This window comes from Zalophus californianus, chromosome 10 (assembly GCF_009762305.2).
Source record: "Zalophus californianus isolate mZalCal1 chromosome 10, mZalCal1.pri.v2, whole genome shotgun sequence".
In the NCBI taxonomy this organism is placed as follows: Eukaryota; Metazoa; Chordata; class Mammalia; order Carnivora; family Otariidae; genus Zalophus; species Zalophus californianus.
The window spans coordinates 104,154,531-104,170,678 of NC_045604.1; the positions used below are offsets into that span (position 1 = coordinate 104,154,531).

General features: G+C 54.1%; 1 protein-coding gene and 1 long non-coding RNA gene across 6 annotated transcripts; one reads left to right on the plus strand and one right to left on the minus strand.

Moving 5' to 3' along the window:
- Positions 1 to 4,004: 4,004 nt before the first annotated feature.
- Positions 4,005 to 6,337, plus strand: ABHD11 (abhydrolase domain containing 11). Its single transcript, XM_027612049.2, has 6 exons — positions 4,005 to 4,205; positions 4,372 to 4,507; positions 5,001 to 5,174; positions 5,348 to 5,518; positions 5,634 to 5,815; positions 6,049 to 6,337. The coding sequence occupies exons 1-6, from the start codon at positions 4,087 to 4,089 to the stop codon at positions 6,179 to 6,181; spliced, it is 915 nt and encodes a 304-aa protein (XP_027467850.2). The 5' UTR covers positions 4,005 to 4,086; the 3' UTR covers positions 6,182 to 6,337.
- Positions 6,279 to 14,030, minus strand: LOC113932726. 5 transcript variants are annotated; one of them, XR_003523115.2, is made up of 5 exons: positions 13,860 to 14,030; positions 8,348 to 8,503; positions 6,913 to 7,006; positions 6,593 to 6,713; positions 6,362 to 6,503 (listed from the first exon to the last, which is right to left on the minus strand). It is a non-coding gene; the product is annotated as an uncharacterized LOC113932726 (long non-coding RNA). The 5 variants fall into 5 exon arrangements; XR_003523112.2 differs by lacking the exon at positions 8,348 to 8,503 and having other exon boundaries at positions 6,279 to 6,503; XR_003523111.2 differs by lacking the exons at positions 8,348 to 8,503; positions 13,860 to 14,030 and adding an exon at positions 7,340 to 8,337 and having other exon boundaries at positions 6,279 to 6,503.
- Between the last annotated feature and the right edge of the window lie 2,118 nt (positions 14,031 to 16,148).

A 16,148-nucleotide genomic window follows, 5' to 3' on the forward strand; every position in this document is an offset into this window, starting at 1 on the left:
CGCTTGCTCCCACTCCTACTCACCTTTTCGACCTCCATTCAAGCATCACTTCTGCGTAGCCACCTTACCTGACCCCAGGGCCAGCTGGATTCTTCCTTTCTCTGCCCACCTTCCTTTGCATGTTTACTGGGTGTGCAATTACACATCCATTAGTATCCTCCCCACCAGACTGTCAGGTCTGTGTGTGGATCTGGGCTCATCCTTGCACCCCCAGTGCCTAGCACATAGTAGGTGCTCAATAAATAAAGGCTTCAAAATGCAGGCAGGGGAGGCTGGAGTGTAATCCGCAGGCTGGTGGTTTTTTCCCGGGGACTGGAGCTGGCTGGGTTTCAAAATACATAGACCCCCTCCGCCATCTCGACTCCTCACCCCTCCCCTACTTTAAGATCTGTGCTTGTGAGGAGGCTGTGACTGGGGGTACAGTGTGCACGTGGGTCTGGAGGTAGGAAAAATGTTGACCAGGCTGCAGTTAGCAGGACCTGTGGGCGTTTCTGGAGCAGAGGAGTGGAGCAAAGCAGGACATGAATGTGTGTGGCCTGGTGGGAAGCTCAGAGGGGAGAGAATGTGGGGAGGGGCCCTGGAGGTGGCAGAGAGGGGCCCCAGCGATGTTCTGGACACCAGAGCTACAAGATAACCCTGTGCACTCCCCACCTTCTATCGATGGCCCCAGGGACCTCCCCGAACTGCTCAGAAAGAAAATAAATACTCCACACAGTCCACGGCTACGTGGTTCCTGAGTTTCTCGTTTTGTTCACGGCTGTGTCTAGAAGGCGTCTGTGTCTAGAAAGGTCCATAGTAGAGGCTCCAAAGTATCTGTTATTTTTGAAGGAATGAAGGAAGGAGGGAATGTTCTGGAAGTGCTCGGGGAGTCTGGGGGAGGCACGGGGATTACCATGCCCCTGTGGGAAAGGCTGCAGTGAGGATTAAACAAGATAATGCATATAGAAGTCCCAGCAGCTTAAAAAACATAGGATCCAAATCTGAGAAGACTGAGTAGCCAGACAGGAGGAGGCTGGGCGGGGAATCACCTAGCAGCGCCCCCCTCGGGAAACCTCCAGGGGTCTCCTGGGAGCCCCGCCCCAGCACGACTGACACCCTGGCCCCACCCGGCCAGCAGGCAGGAATTTGCCCTGCTGACCTCCCCTGGCACACTCCTGTCACCATGGCGACCAACCTGGAAATAAGCGGCCCGATTGTCCCTGCTCAGCGGGGCAGGTGAAACCCTGGCCACGTGATCGATACTGAGCCAGGTGCACTGATGGGCCACCCGCCGCCTCCCTGCCTTAACCCCTTCGTGCTCCCGCCCCCAGGGCGCAGTGTCCCTGCTGTCGAGGGCCACACCCCTTCGGGGCCCCGGGTTCCCAGCCAGAAGGGTGGTGATTACCAAGAGCACTACCCTAGGAGTCAACATTCCCAGGAAGGAATTTGGGTTGGGCCATGCACGTGCTGAGTGATTGGAGCTGGGTTATTCCCCTCCCGAGTCTCCATTTTCTCAGCAGTAAAATGAGGATGACAACACCCTCCCACTTCACCGGGCCTTGGGGACTGCTGGGAACAGGGATGCTGGGAACAGACTCCCAGTGCGGTCTCATTCTGCACCCCTTTGCTCCCCCGCCACATGACCTCAGCATATCAGGGGCTCCAGAAGGCCTCCCCGCCAACGGCTGGATAACCCCCCAGGAGAGAGACGCTCACCGACCAACCAGTTAGGAGTTGGCCAGTTCCTAACAAGCTGGAGAAGGGTGGGCAGCCCCCAGGTTGACCCATTCCCAACACACCATCACCAGAGTCCTTCCCAGGTGGCAACAACCCCTCTTGTGGCCCCATGGCCCCACCGCTTGCTCCGGGGTGCTCAAGTGGAAACCTCAAGCCAACTGGTTTTTCCGCTTGCTCCCATAACCAGCCACGTGATGGGGCTTTGGCCCAGGTCTCAGGAATGTCTCCAGACTGCTTCTGCCACAGACCCAGGGCTCTGAGCACATGGTCCAGGGTCGTGGGCCAGGCTCAGGTTCCCTGGCTAGACAGGAGGCTGGGGCGGATGTGGGGGGGTGGTTTGAAACCACATTTGAAATACTACCCTTCTGAATCACCAACATTATGTCAACCCCCTGCCCCTCCATCCACCAATTCTAGAAAAACACCCTGCTTGATGTCTCCTCCAAGGACCCCTCCCATGCCTTGGACCAGCCCCCATCCAGGACTCAGATGTTCTCATCACTCCCCAAATGACTATGCTGGCAACAAATCATCACACCACCTGGTGTGCTTAGCGTCCCCAGTGACTTCAAAGCCCTCGAATTAGAACAAAACAACTGCCATTCCCCAGGCTGACTCAAGGTGGGAGCCATTTTATTGGGCAAGGTATTTATTACACCTTGAAGCTCAGATGCATCCTACTGGTCTTGACTCCATCAGGCTTGCCCTGAAGGGGGAGAGGCCTGGCTGGTCCAGATGTCATCTCCTGGAAGGGGCACTGACCCAGCCACTAGGTGAACCTTCACCTAAGCCTCAGCTAGTGCCCTGAATCTCTTCACAATCATTCAGTAAAATGATTATTATTGCCCTTTGCACCAGATAAATAAAACATGTCTCCAGTCCGCCAGGAGCTCCCAGACTATGGTGGACACAGAGAAAGCCAGCTCTATTAATACTAGACAGTAGGCTCCTGACAAATGCTTTGAGAACATGGGGTAGAAGAGATTAGTTTCACCTGGGGAAATCCGGGAAGGCTTTTGAGGAGGTGGCAGTTCTCCTGGACCTTTAAAGTTGCACAGGCGTTGGGCCACGGGCTATATGGAAGGCGCCAGCAGAGGGAGTCCTGGGGGTAAAAACCAAAAGGGAGGTGTGCAAAGGTAGTTCTCTGGTTGGGAAGTAAGAGAATGGGTAGCATGGGTGGAAAGCAGGTAAGGTGGGGAGGTGGGTACCGACCACGGAGGCAACTCCCAGCTTTAGAAATGGGGAATCCCTTAAGGGCTCTGAGCTAAATGCTGTAAAAGGAGCAGCTACTCTTGTAACTGCTGAAGGATGGACTGTAGTGGAAGCCGGCTGAGACCTGAGACAATGCCACTGCCACCACTAACCCAGGCTGGGGACAGAAACTGGCAGCCGGTCAGGCTTCCAGACGGAGGCTCTTTCTCAGCAGGATGTGCTGAGTTCTGAGGGTGGGAGGATCCTTTATTTCTCTGCTGATAAAGAAGAGTGAGCACATCTGATCCATTTCAGCTCAAAGCAGCAAACACCTTCCCGGACAAACATCTGGCCTCCCATCTTGACTCGAATCAAGAATGGCAACCAAAAAAAAAAAAAAAGGTCAGATCAGACAGCGATTCTGGTTCTGCTTCTTGTACAAGCCATTTGCCTCAGTTTCCCCATCTGTAAAGGGCGGGCGTGGAGGGTGGTTGGAGATGAGCTCTCTAGAGTCGAGGACTTCAGGACGGGCAAGAGGGGCACCACCCTGCCTGCCTGGGCCCCCGGCTGTGGAGCACGGCGCCTCCATGCTGGCGCCCCGACGACGGGAGCCACTCCTGGCGTCTCTCCGCGCCCGCCCGCGGCACTGAAAGTATGGCACCCACCCAAGGCGGTGCGTGGGGGCAGAGGGGCAGGCCAGGTGCGGGGCGGGCGCTGATCAAGGCAGGGCCTCCTCGCTTTGCCAAGGACGTGTCCCGCGGGCCGCCCAAAGCTAGCGCCTCACATCCAGGACGTTCCGAGCCGCGAGGACTCCCAAGCCACAAGACCCTGACTCTCCACGAGGATTCGACGCCGGAAGGGGCTGGGCGGAGCTTCGCGAGGGGCGTAACAAGGGACATTCCGCGGCTCCGCCTGGGGCGTGGCCAGGGGTGGCTCTCCCGCCTCACGGCGCGGAGGCTGGGGGGGTTGCGTAATGACGCAAGGGGCGGAACGGGGGGGGGGGAAACAGACCGCACTCTGGGATTACGTAAGGAAACGAAGGCGAGGGCGGGGAAGTCCGCGCTAGTGGGCGGGGCAGAGGGCGGAGCTGCAATCGGAACTGGGCGGGGTACTGAGAGAAGGCGCGGGGGCGGAGCGAAGGGACAGGACGTGGTGCGCGCCGGGTAGCTGTTCCCGGGCATGCTCCGCTGGACCCGCGCCTGGAGGCTCCCCTTTAGGGGACTCGGCCCCTGCTGTCTCAGCTCCTCCAGAGTGCCCGTCGCACCCAGCAGCAGTGGCCGAAGCGGCGCCGAGCCGAGGTCAGTCAAGGGCGCCATGTGGGAGGCCGTCCAGCGCTCCTCCCCGTTCAGTCGGGCCGCGATGGCCCCGCCTCCTCCGCTTGCGCCCGCCCCCGCCCAGGCCACTCCCCTGAACCCCTCCCCAAGCCGGCTTAGACCCCTCCTCCATTCTTGCGCCTCCCTCCAGGTCGGTACTGCTTTCCTACAAGCTTCTGGACGGAGAGGCGACCCGCCCGGCCCTAGTGTTCCTGCACGGGCTCTTCGGCTCCAAAACCAACTTTAACTCCATCGCCAAGGCCCTGGCCCAGCAGACTGGCCGAAGGGTGAGCTTCCGGGAGAGGCGGGGTCCGGCCGGAGGTGGGGCCTAGCTGGGCGGGACTAGGAGGAGGCCGAGGCGGGGCCCGCTTTCTCGGCCCTCACGACACGACACCTGCCGGGGAGTGGCCGGTCTCTCTAAGCGGAAATGAGGAAGAGGTTGACCCTCTAAGGATGGAGGCCACGTGGCACACCGTGGCCCTCGGTGGACCCCATTCATTCTCTCGTGCTTGCATCCATCCAGTCCTTCATTCGTGTTACAGATGCCCATGTGCGTGCTCCACACTGAACTTAGGCTCGGCTGTCCAAGGCCTAAGCGCCAACACCCTTTCCCCGTTAAGGTCTGAGAACTGGGCCCTGTCACCATCGGGGCCCTTTTTCCACTTCAGGATCTTTCCCCAGGCTCTCTACCCCCCTTCAGCCTGCAGGAATGCCATGCCTTAGGCTGTCTATGCCCTGAATGTGGATGCCAGCTCTGCCGGCCCTCTCTCCACTCTGCAGGTGCTTACGGTGGATGCTCGGAACCATGGTGACAGCCCCCACAGCCCAGACATGAGCTACGAGGCCATGAGCCAGGACCTGCAGGACCTCCTGCCCCAGCTGGGCCTCATGCCCTGCGTCCTCATTGGCCACAGCATGGGAGGCAAGACAGCCATGCTGCTGGCGCTCCAGAGGGTGAGCCTTCCCTATACGGGGCTTCCTCCCATCCAGTGTGGACCCTGAGTACCCAGCAGTCGACCTGGGACTCAGTCAAGCCTTGGATGGCCAAATTCAGGATCTGGGAACTCTGCCTGAGACCCAGTATGCCTGCCGTAAGGCCCGGTCCCAAGCCTGGTTCTCTCACACAGCCAGAGATGGTAGAACGCCTGATTGCTGTGGACATCAGCCCAGTGGAGACCACCCCAAGCTCGAACTTCCCATCCTACATGGCGGCCATGAGGGCTGTAGACATCCCAGATGAGATGCCCCGCTCCTCTGCCCGAAAACTGGCTGACGAGCAGCTCAGCACCGTTATCCAAGTAACATACCCATGCTCGGATGGTGTTGTGGGCTGGAACCTGTCAAGGGAAGAGCGGCAGCCCCAGACCTCACACAGAGGCTTCCCTCCCCCAACTACTGCACCCCCCCACACAGGACATGGCCGAGCGTCAGTTCTTGCTCACTAACCTGGTAGAGGTGGATGGGCGCTTCGTGTGGAGGGTGAACTTGGAAGCACTGGCCCAGCACATGGACAAGATCTTGGCTTTCCCACCACGACAAGAATCTTACCCTGGGCCAACCCTCTTCCTCCTAGGTGGAAACTCTCAATATGTGCGGTAAGCCAGTTTTACTGGTGGTGGTGGGAGGGGCCCCAGCCTGGGGATCCCACTTTGGGGAGGGCTTGGGTGTGGGCGGGTTTTGCCTGAGAATGCAGAAACACCACGGGGCACATCTGGGCTCATGTAGCTCTCTTCTCCCTGCTCTGCTTCCACTTCTCTCTCTCTCCCCATCCTCCCACACTGACCCCCTCTGCGGACCCCTTCTGCGCGGTCTTCTCTTCGACGGACAGCCCCAGCCACCACATGGAGATTAGGCGGCTCTTCCCTCGAGCCCAGATGCAGACCGTGCCCAATGCTGGCCACTGGATCCACGCCGACTGCCCCCAGGACTTTGTGGCTGCCATCCGAGGCTTCCTGGCCTAAGAGTTGCTGGCAAGAGGGGGCAGGAAACCCCAGGCCTCCAGGCCCTGCAGCCCACTCCATGTTTCTGCACAAAAGGACTCAGGCGGGCATGAGAGAGCATGAGGGTGCAGAGATGGTCAGACCTCAAGCTTTAATGAATAAAGACACTGCTCCCAAGGTCCTGGGCTGAGCTCTGTCACCACCAGCGTCCCCACCGACCCAGGGGGAATCGGACCCAGGGGGCCCTGGCTGTTCGGGGGTCCACGGGGGCGCCCAGAGAGCCCCTGGCCTCTCTCTGCAGCTGCCTCTCGACCCGCTGCCTCACCAGCTGCTGCATGTCCTCCTGGGGGCAGGAGAGCAGGTTCAGGGCCAACCCTGTGCCCTTCTCCTTCTCCCCATGCCTCCCCGGCCCAGCTGGCATTCCCACGCTACCTCCCAGGCCTCCACCTCCTGCCTCAGCCTCAGTTTCTCCTCCAGGACCTCCAGTAGCTGGGCCTCCACAGCACGCAACTTGGCTTTGCATGTGTCCAGCTCGGCCTCCAATGCTTGCTTCCTGCAGGTGGTGGGGAGAGCAGCTTGGACCCCGCACATCTGCTGTCTGGCCACAGCCCCCGCCTTGTGACAGGGTGAGAGTTTATGCTGCTTTCCCTACAGGAATACTTGACTTCTCACCTCTTCTCCTCTAGCAGGACAGAGCCCTGAGGGTGAGCCACCCACTGCCCTCCCAGCCCCCACCAGCATCTGCCTCTCACTTGGCAATGGCTTCATCCCGCTCCTGGAGGACTTGGTCCAGCGAGGGCTCTGTCTGGGCGTCCCCCAGTGCTCCAGCCACTTGGGATTCTGGGCCTGTTGTAGGGTGACAGAGAAGGGAGCAGGGATTAGAGCTTGTCTAGATGAGGTGTCCCTCTTCTGGGCCCTTCTGCTCTTCCCTTTTGGCTCTGATGCTAATGTCAGCAGGGGAGGGGTCTGGAAAGTTCTGTTCCCGCCCCCCAGTACCCATCTCCTGGACCTCTGAAAGTAGAGCAGGGGCACTGTGCCATGCTGAGGGGTTGGCAGGTGTGGCCTCTGCCTGGGACAAGGGTAAACAGAGGGGACAGGGCGTGTGGACCCTCAAGGAGGAAAGAAGTTCTCAGCTAAGCCACAGGAAAGAGACAAGGTGGGTTTCACAAGGACACTTACCCCTCTAGGGCCCCAGACAGAGAGGGTGGCCTGGTGACTGGGACTCTTGTCCGTGGGGTGGGGCAGGCAGACAGCATAGCCCTTTGCCCTCCCTTCCGGACTAGGCACTCCCTGTCAGGCTCCGCCCCTGACTGGCTGGCCAGGCCCCTGCCTCCCCTCCTGGATCCTGGAACCCTCCTGCCGCGCCCAGAGCTTCCTCAGCCCCATTCCTGCACCGTCACACCTGTCCCTCACCCCAAGGGGGCGCTCTAACCACGTCAAGAGATGAGAAGGGAGGGACAGAGCCAGGACCATCGTCAATGCTGGACAGGTAGTCTAGGTAGCTCACGCCTCCTCCCCGCCCCCCCCCCCCCAGTGCGTTCATTGAGCACACCAGTGACATCAAAGGTATAAAAGAGAATTTTCCCCATTGAGAAGCCTCTTTGGCAAGGTCATGTCTGGGGGATTAGATCTTCAACTCTGCCCTAAACTGTAAATATTTCTCCCAGGAAACCCTGGCAGACATGCCTCCTGTTTGCCCATGGGTGCCACTGAGGCACGGGTACCTCTGAGGCACGGGTACCTCCAAGAGCCAGACCAACAATTTCTTTGGTTGAGCCCCCGGTGAAGAGGTGGAGTTGAACCGTACCCCCAAATACACCCTTTTGTCGAGGAGATTGATTGTGTTTTGAGAGGCTGATCTGTGCCATGATCCTGACAGGGCCCAGGGACGTGGTCTCAGGGACCTCTGAGGCCAGGAGGAATGAAGCATAGATCTAATCAGAAAAGAGTGGCGGGGGGTCCAGGAACAGCGGGAGCACAAAGGAAGTCACAGGAGGTCACACCCCGTCTGTCATAGGAAGTTCCCTAGGACCATGTCCAAAATGAACCCTGCAGGCCAGCAGGAGTCAGGAGAAAGTCATTTCTTTTAGCTTTTTATTTCGAAACAATTTCAAAACTGCTCTTCAGTGTCCAAAAAAATATCCTTTTAGGGTAAAAAAAAAAAATCGAATATGGTATCAAACGTACCCAGTCGTCACATCTCCCTGGTCCCCCTCGGTCTGGAACAATTTGCAGCCTTTCTTTGGATTTCATGGCCTTGACATTTTGAAGATTACAGGGAAGTTATTTTGTAGACCATCCTCCAATTTGGGCTTGTCCACGCCTTCCTTTGTGATTAGACCACTGTTACCCATTTTGGGCAGAGACATCACAGAAAGGATGTTATGTTCTCCTATCTGATATTTGGAACCATGACTGGTGGGATCAGTGCTGATCACCTGACCATGATTAATAAGCACCGGGGAAGGGAAGTATTTTGAGACTATGACACATCCTTTCCTTTACCCCACTTTCACCCATAGGGTTCAGCATCCATCGATGTTTCTTGCCCAGATTAATTACTACTACAATGATTCGCAAATGGGGGCTCCTGGGTGGCTCAGTCAGTTAAGCGTCTGACTCTTGATTTCAGCTCAGTTCATGATCTCAGGGTCCTGGGATCGAGCCCCGTGTTGGGCTTGGGCTGAGTACGGAGCCTGCTTAAGATTCTCTCTCTCCTGGGCACCAGGGTGGCTCAGTTGGTTAAACGTCTGCCTTCGGCCCAGGTCATGATCCCAGAGTCCTGGGATCGAGTCCCACGTCGGGCTCCCTGTTCAGCAGGAAGCCTGCTTCTCCCTCTGCCCTTCCCCCCTGCTCATGATCTCTCTCTCTGTCAAATAAATAAAATCTTAAAAAAAAAAAATTCTCTCTCCCTCTCCCCCTCCTCCCCCACCCCATTCTCGCTCGTTCACTCTCAAAAAACCAAATAAAATAAAAATCCTGTAAAATAAAAAGACCTGTGTGTTAGGCATGTTCATTGCAATTAGGTTAACATATATTTATGTTTATTTCTTTGTGTGATCATTAAATTTGTGTCAACTGGGCCATGGGATGCTCAGCTATCTGGTTAAACGTTATTTCTCAGTATTGTCTCTGGAAGAGGTTAGCATTTGACTCGGTGCAGAGAGTAAAGCAGATAGTGCCCCCGGATGTGGGTGGGCATCATCCAATCCGTGGAGGGCTTGAATAAAACAAAAGGCAGAAGAAAGGTTGAATCCTCTCTTCCTGACTGCTCGGGCTGGAATATGGGTCTTCTGCCCTACTGACACCGTCGGTGCTCCTAGCTACACCAGCTTTCTGACCCTCCAGCTTGCAGACAGGAGATCATGGGAACCTCTTTCCCAGGGGGTGCCTGGGTGGCTTAGTCTGTTAAGCCACCTCTCTTGCTTTTGGCTCAGGTCCTGATTTCATGGGTTTTGGGATTGAGTCCCACGTTGTCAGGCTCTGTGCTCAGCGGGGCATCTGCTTGAAAGACTCTCCCTCTGCCCTTCCCACCCCCCCGCCACACTCCATGCTCTCTCTCTCAAAATAAATCTTGAGAAAAAAATAAAAGCCTCTTTCCCAGTGTTCATCCTAGTGGTTGTGGTTCTCTAGGGAACCCTAACTAATAGAATTTACATATATTAAGAAAAAGTTCACTATTAGACCTGAATTCCTATCCACCAGCACAGGCTCATCCTAGCTTTTCCCCGTTTCATATTTTACTCCCTTTTTCCAATTGTCTTCAGTGCATTTCATAGTTAGTTCAGTCTTCCTGTGTGTAGCTAACCCCCTAAAACAATGGGGCTCCCCCTGACGCAGATGCTCTTATGGGGGCTTGGCTCCTGTGGGGACCGTCTCCCCACACCCTCAACTCCAATACCATCCTCATGCGTGGCCCTGGCTGCCACTGGGCTGTCAAATGTCTAAGAGCTTTACAGTCATTAAATGATTCATTCATTCCACAAATATTTACTGAGCACCTCCTATGTTCTAGGCATGTTTCCAGGTGGTGGACATAAAACAGGAAGACAAAATTCCCTGACCTCACTGAGCTCACATTCTAGTGAAAGCGGATAGACCATAAACAAAGGAGTGAGTATACCAGGCAGTAAGAAATGCTGTGGAGAAAAAGAAAGCGGGGAAAGACAAGGGGGACCGGGAGATTGCTATTTTATATTATTCTGCACTACCTTACGGAGATCCCAAATGTTAACCTACCACTTAGATGAAAAACACCCACTCTCTCATGACTTGGAATAACGTTTTCAGTGACTGCATCATTCATGCATTCGACAAGTTCTGTAAGTCCCAGCACAAGCGAAGATGTGTTCGAGAAAACCATGGTAGGGAACTCAAAGGAGATGCTCCGGGTGACACGCGGCATGACAAAGGCAGGGATGCAAGTGAAGGGTTTGAATGAATGCTCACAAACCCCGAGAGTAGAAAATAATTGTTTTGAAATAAACTTATTCTTAAAAACACGTGATTTAAGATACTTAACTGTTAAATATTTTAACTCAGTATAACCAGGAAGTCACTAATTTCACCTGCATCCCTAAATGTTTAAACTGGAATATTGGGCCAAATTTCTTTTAAATTTTCTCATTGGGAAAAGGAGGGAATCACCTTAGATTCAGGTGTACAGCCAATTCCATCAAAGCCCTACCTCAAACATCACACACTGAGCAGTGGGGCTCATGCCCCAGCTGCCCACCGTCCAATCTCGCTCCTCCCCTGCTTCTCCAGGATGGCTGAGCTCAGGCCTCAGGGCTGAGCTGGAAGATGGACAAAGTTGATGGTGTGCTGGGGTGGTGAGGCTGGAAGTGGGAAAGAGAGCTGCCGGCTGGGCAGGGGGCAGGGTTTTGTGGTCAAAAGAGCTGGGATGTGCAGGGCTGGGGACTTCTAACTATGTGATCTTGTTTGTGCTTACGTCCCTGAACCTTATTGTCCTCATCTGTTAAATGGAACTAATGGGGCATCTCCCCAGTAGGGTCACAGGAAAGTTAAGTAAGGTACATCACACAATGACCAGTGCTTTGCATAATAATGGACCAGGGCCAGACATGCCAGGAAAGGAGAGAAAGCCTGCTAGAAAGCAACAGAAAAGAAAAACGGGAGAACGTCGTCAACAACAACAACAACAACAACAACAACAACAACAACATACACACACACACACACACACACACACACACACACACACACACACACACACTCCCTTTATGTCAGCAGCCCCTTCCTGCTCTGCAACCCCCATGGACTCCGCCCCAGGGACACTTCTGTTCCTAAATTCTACACAAGCTGCCTCCTCATCCTCCTGCAGACCCCTACAGCCTCTGCACTTCCCCGTCATTGTCTTGTCACTGTCCAGGTGTCTCTCCCACCAGCCTGAGGGCTTCTGGAGGACAGGTGGTGACTCATCATCCCAACCTGGGCACGCAGGTGCTCAGCGGTAATGGTGCCAGCGAAGCAGCACCGGCCATGACCAGCAGGTGGCAGCAGTTCCTAACCTCAAGGATCCGGTGGGCAAGGGGCCCACGCCCCGCCCTCCCAGCCTGCGGGATGGAAACCCCAAACTGTCCCCAGGGGCTTTGGGAGCCCCCCAAATGCCCAGCGTTTCCCTCAGTGCTCCCTTATAGGAACCGTGCTCATTCAAATGTGCAATGATTTATCACTCATTCCACAAACCTGCTTTCTGTGCCAGCCTTGGGAAAGACACAAGAACGTGACCTGGTTCCTTCCCTTCAGATGTCCCCATCCAGTGAGGGGACAGACACTTAACGCAGACCGTAGCCACACAGGACGAATAAGTGCTACAATCTGGATAAATACAGGTCTTTGTGGGACCACACAGGAGCCCAGCCCTCATGGTTGGGCGGTCAGGGATGAATTCTGGGAGGAGGTGATGTCCACTAGGGAAGGAGTGAAAGTCAAGGGCCAGGTCCCTAGGCAGGAGGAATGATGCAGGGGAGGAGAATGTCCCCGGCCTGGGGAACTAAGCAAGTGCCAAATCCTCAGAGGAGGGTGCCCAGTGGGCATCGGGCATCGTGGCTGCGTCAAGGGAAGGTGGCCTCCAGGAGGTGACACAAGGCTGGACCACAAAGGAAATAGAAATCTCTATTAGGGTATCAGGATTCTCCCCCTGGGGCAGTAGGGAAACCTCACTGCCCAGAACAAGCGGAGTACAGGATACCACAGAGATGCTCCTTTGACTAAAGTGGGGACAGGGCTTTACAGGGCATTGGTCTGGACAGAATATCCGTCAATTATTAACATTAAAGAATGGGGTGGGGCACCTGGGGGGCTCAGTCGGTTAAGCGTCCTACTCTTGATCTCAGCGTTGTGAGTTCAAGCCCTGCACTGGGCTCCACGCTGGTAGTAGAGACTACTTAAAAAAAAAAAAAAAAATGGGCTAGGAATGATGTGTGTTATGGGGACTGCCTTGTTCCCACGGGGAATAAGACCTGCTCTCTCACTATCCCTGTCCTTGTTCACACCCTTGGCCCAGAATGCCTTTCCCCCATTCTCCACCTGGCTACCTCCTACACATCCCTTAAGTCCCAATTCAAATGCCCCGCCTCTGGGAAGTGGTCCCTGAACCCAGGGAGTTGGCCGCTCTGGGGACCCATGGCATCTTGTGCAGCAGTTTCTCTTTTAGCCCCTGCCATGGAGTATTCCATTCCAAACTCAGCCCTTGTTTCTTATTACACACACACACACACACACACACACACATACACACACACACACACACACACTCCCGCGATTGTGGCCCACAACTCCATCTCCACCCCAAGCCAGACTACTGCTGCCTCCTTAGTCTCCAGCTGGTGTTGCACATGAACTCCTCATTGACCATCTGCATGTCTCCCCGGATATCCGGGCAGGCACTTTAAATGCTCTCAGGTGTCTGGTCTAGTTCATAATAGCTCTCATTGTTTTAATGTCTTTTTAAATTTTTTTTTAAGTACTCTTGACTTCCAACGTGGGGCTCAAACTCACAACCCCGAGGTCATGATCAAGAATCAAATGCTCGGGGTGCCTGGGTGGCTCAGTCCTTTAAGCATCCAACTCTTCATTTCAGCTCAGGTCATGATCTCGGGATCATGAGATCAAGCCCCACGTTGGGCTCTGGACTTAGCGGGGTGTCTGCTTTGAGGATTCTCTCCCCCCTTTCTCTGCTCCTCCCCCAGCCCTTTTTCTCTCTTCAAATAAATAAATAAATCTTAAAAAAAAAAAAAAGTCACATGCTCTATCGACTCAGCCAGCCAGGCTCCCCTAATTGTTTTAATGTTTTACAACAAACATTCTTTTCATAATTGAAATACAGTATAGTAATATTAAATAAGTCTCTTGAATGCCTTTGACCCTTCTCTCCAGGCTGCCAGGTCCTGCTGTTGTTCAGACGGTCAAGGTCTCTCTCCTAGACACCACTTCCTGCTGTCCTCCACGCCGCTACGAGCTCTTCCCATGTTCCAAGAACTACCTGCGCTGGCCGCTTTTGGCCCGGGCTGTTCCCATGAGATCGAGATCACATGGGCAATGGCCTACTGTCCCTCAGCATTGGGGTGTCTAATGGGCAACTCAAAATCAAATAGATCCAAACCCCAAATCCTGATCTACTCCCACCCCCAGCCTACCCCTCCTCCAGTTCTTCCCCTACCTGGACTCCACTCACCCTGGATTTCTCTCTTTCCTTCAGTTGGCTCTACCTTTAAAAGGTATGCAGAGGGGCGCCTGGGTGGCTCAGTCGTTAAGCGTCTGCCCTCAGCTCAGGTCATGATCCCAGGGTCCTGGGGTGGAGCCCCGCATCGGGCTCCCTGCTCGGCGGGAAGCCTGCTTCTCCCTCTTCCACTCCCCCTGCTTGTGTTCCCTCTCTTGCTATGTCTTTCTCTGTCAAAAAAATAAAATCTTAAAAAAAAAATGTATGCAGAATATGACCACTTGTTACCACATCACTGCCGTCACCTTTGTCCCAGCCACGGGCACGATTGCGATCACTTCTTAAATGGCATCCCTGCTTCCTCCCCCAGAGCCCTCACAGTCTCCAGACACAGACTTGGGATGGTTCAATTGATGATTTTTTTTTTTAAGATTTTATTTATTTATTTGGCAGAGAGAGACACAGCGAGAGAGGGAACACAAGTGGGGGAGTGGGAGAGGGAGAAGCAGGCTTCCCGCCGAGCAGGGAGCCCGATGCGGGGCTCGATCCCAGGACCCTGGGACCATGACTTGAGCCGAAGGCAGATGCTTAACGACTGAGCCACCCAGGCGCCCCCAATTGATGATTTTTTGACATTTCAACGGTGTGAAAGTGATATTCATTCAGTAGAAACTATACTCTGAATTCTGAATTTGGATCTCTTCCCAGGCTAGTGATGTGAAGCGTGATCCTCTCTCGTGATGCTGGCTCATGGCACCAGCAGCAATCACGAGAGTGAGGGACCCCTGCGCCGACAACCCTCCTGTGCCCAGACAGCCATTCTGCGTCTCACTTTCTGGCTAGCATTCAGTACATCACATGAGTCAACACTTTATTATAACATAGGCTCCATGTTAGATGATTTTGCCCAACTGCAGGCTAATATAAGCGTTCTGAGCACATTTACGGACAGCTAGGCTAAGCTATGACGTCCAGTAGGTTAGGTGTATGACATGCATTTTCCACTTAGGAGATTTTCAATTTACAATGGGTTTATCGGGACGTTACCCCCACTGCAAGCTGAGGAAGATCTGTATTCTCCACCCAGCAAACAGAGCAATTCTGTTAGAGCCCAAGATGGATCTTGGCTCTCCTTGAGTCCCTTTCTTCTGTGGCCTGCATCCCAGTCAGAGTAAAAGCCAAAGGAATTGGTCACTTACAAGGCTCTGCCCCTCGACTTCTCTGACTTCACCTCCTTTAAGGTCTTCCATTACCCACTAGGCTCAAGGCATCCACGCCTCCTTGCTGTTTCTCCGACAGGCTAGTCACGCTCCCTGCTCATGGTCTTGCACATGATGTTCCCTCTTCCCAGAATGCTCTCCCCCCAGAGACCTACATGACTCGCTCTCTCCCCTCCTTCAGATACTTGTTCAAATGCCACCTTCTTGTGGTGCCTGGCTGGCCCAGTCAGTGGGGTGTGCGGCTCTTGATCTCCAGGTTGTGAATTTGAGCCCCACGTTGGGTATAGAGATTACTAAAACAAACAAACAAAAACCCTTAAAAAGAATGCCACCTTCTCAGCAAGGCCATCCTTGACCATCAAATTTAAAATTGGAAACCCAGGGAGCCTGGCTGGCTCAGTTGGTTAGGTGACTGCCTTCGGCTCAGGTCATGATCCTGGAGTCCCGGGATCGAGTCCCGCATCGGGCTCCCTGCTCAGCAGGGAGTCTGCTTCTCCCTCTGACCCTCTTCCCTCTCGTGCTCTCTATCTCTCATTCTCTCTCTCAAATAAATAAACAAAATCCTTAAAAAAAATAAAATAAAATTGGAAACCCATGGGTGCCTGGGTGGCTCAGGCGTTTGAGTGCCAACTCTTGATTTCAGCTCAGGTCATGATCTCAGGGTCCTGGGATGGAGCCCTGGGTCGGGCTCCCTGCTCAGTGGGCAGACTGCTTGAGGATTCTCTCTCTCCCTCTCTCTCTGTCCCACCCCCAGCTCACGCAAGCTCACCCTGTCTCTCTCAAATAAATAAATAAATCTTTAAAAATAAAATAAAATAAAAATGGAAACCCACCTCGAACCCAGCACCCCCTACCCCTACTTCCCTACTTTGTCTTTTCCATAGCATATTATCACCAACATGGATATTATTCATTTATCATCTCTTTCCTCTCCTAGACATAGACTCCATGGGGGCAAGGACTTTTGTCTCTCTTGTTTTCTGCCATGTCTCCAAGATCTAGAATAGTCAGTGCACAGTAGATGCTCAGTTAACTGTTGTTTTTTTTTTTTTTTTTCTAAGTAGGCTCCATGCTCAGCATGGAG

Excerpts from the sequence above, each read along its gene's own strand:
- ABHD11 (XM_027612049.2), top strand. The coding sequence starts at position 4,087 with ATGCTCCGCTGGACCCGCGCCTGGAGGCTCCCCTTTAGGGGACTCGGC. Across the intron at positions 4,206-4,371 it reads CGAAGCGGCGCCGAGCCGAG|GTCGGTACTGCTTTCCTACA; the intron begins GTCAGTCAAGGG and ends GCCTCCCTCCAG. Across the intron at positions 4,508-5,000 it reads CCCAGCAGACTGGCCGAAGG|GTGCTTACGGTGGATGCTCG; the intron begins GTGAGCTTCCGG and ends TCCACTCTGCAG.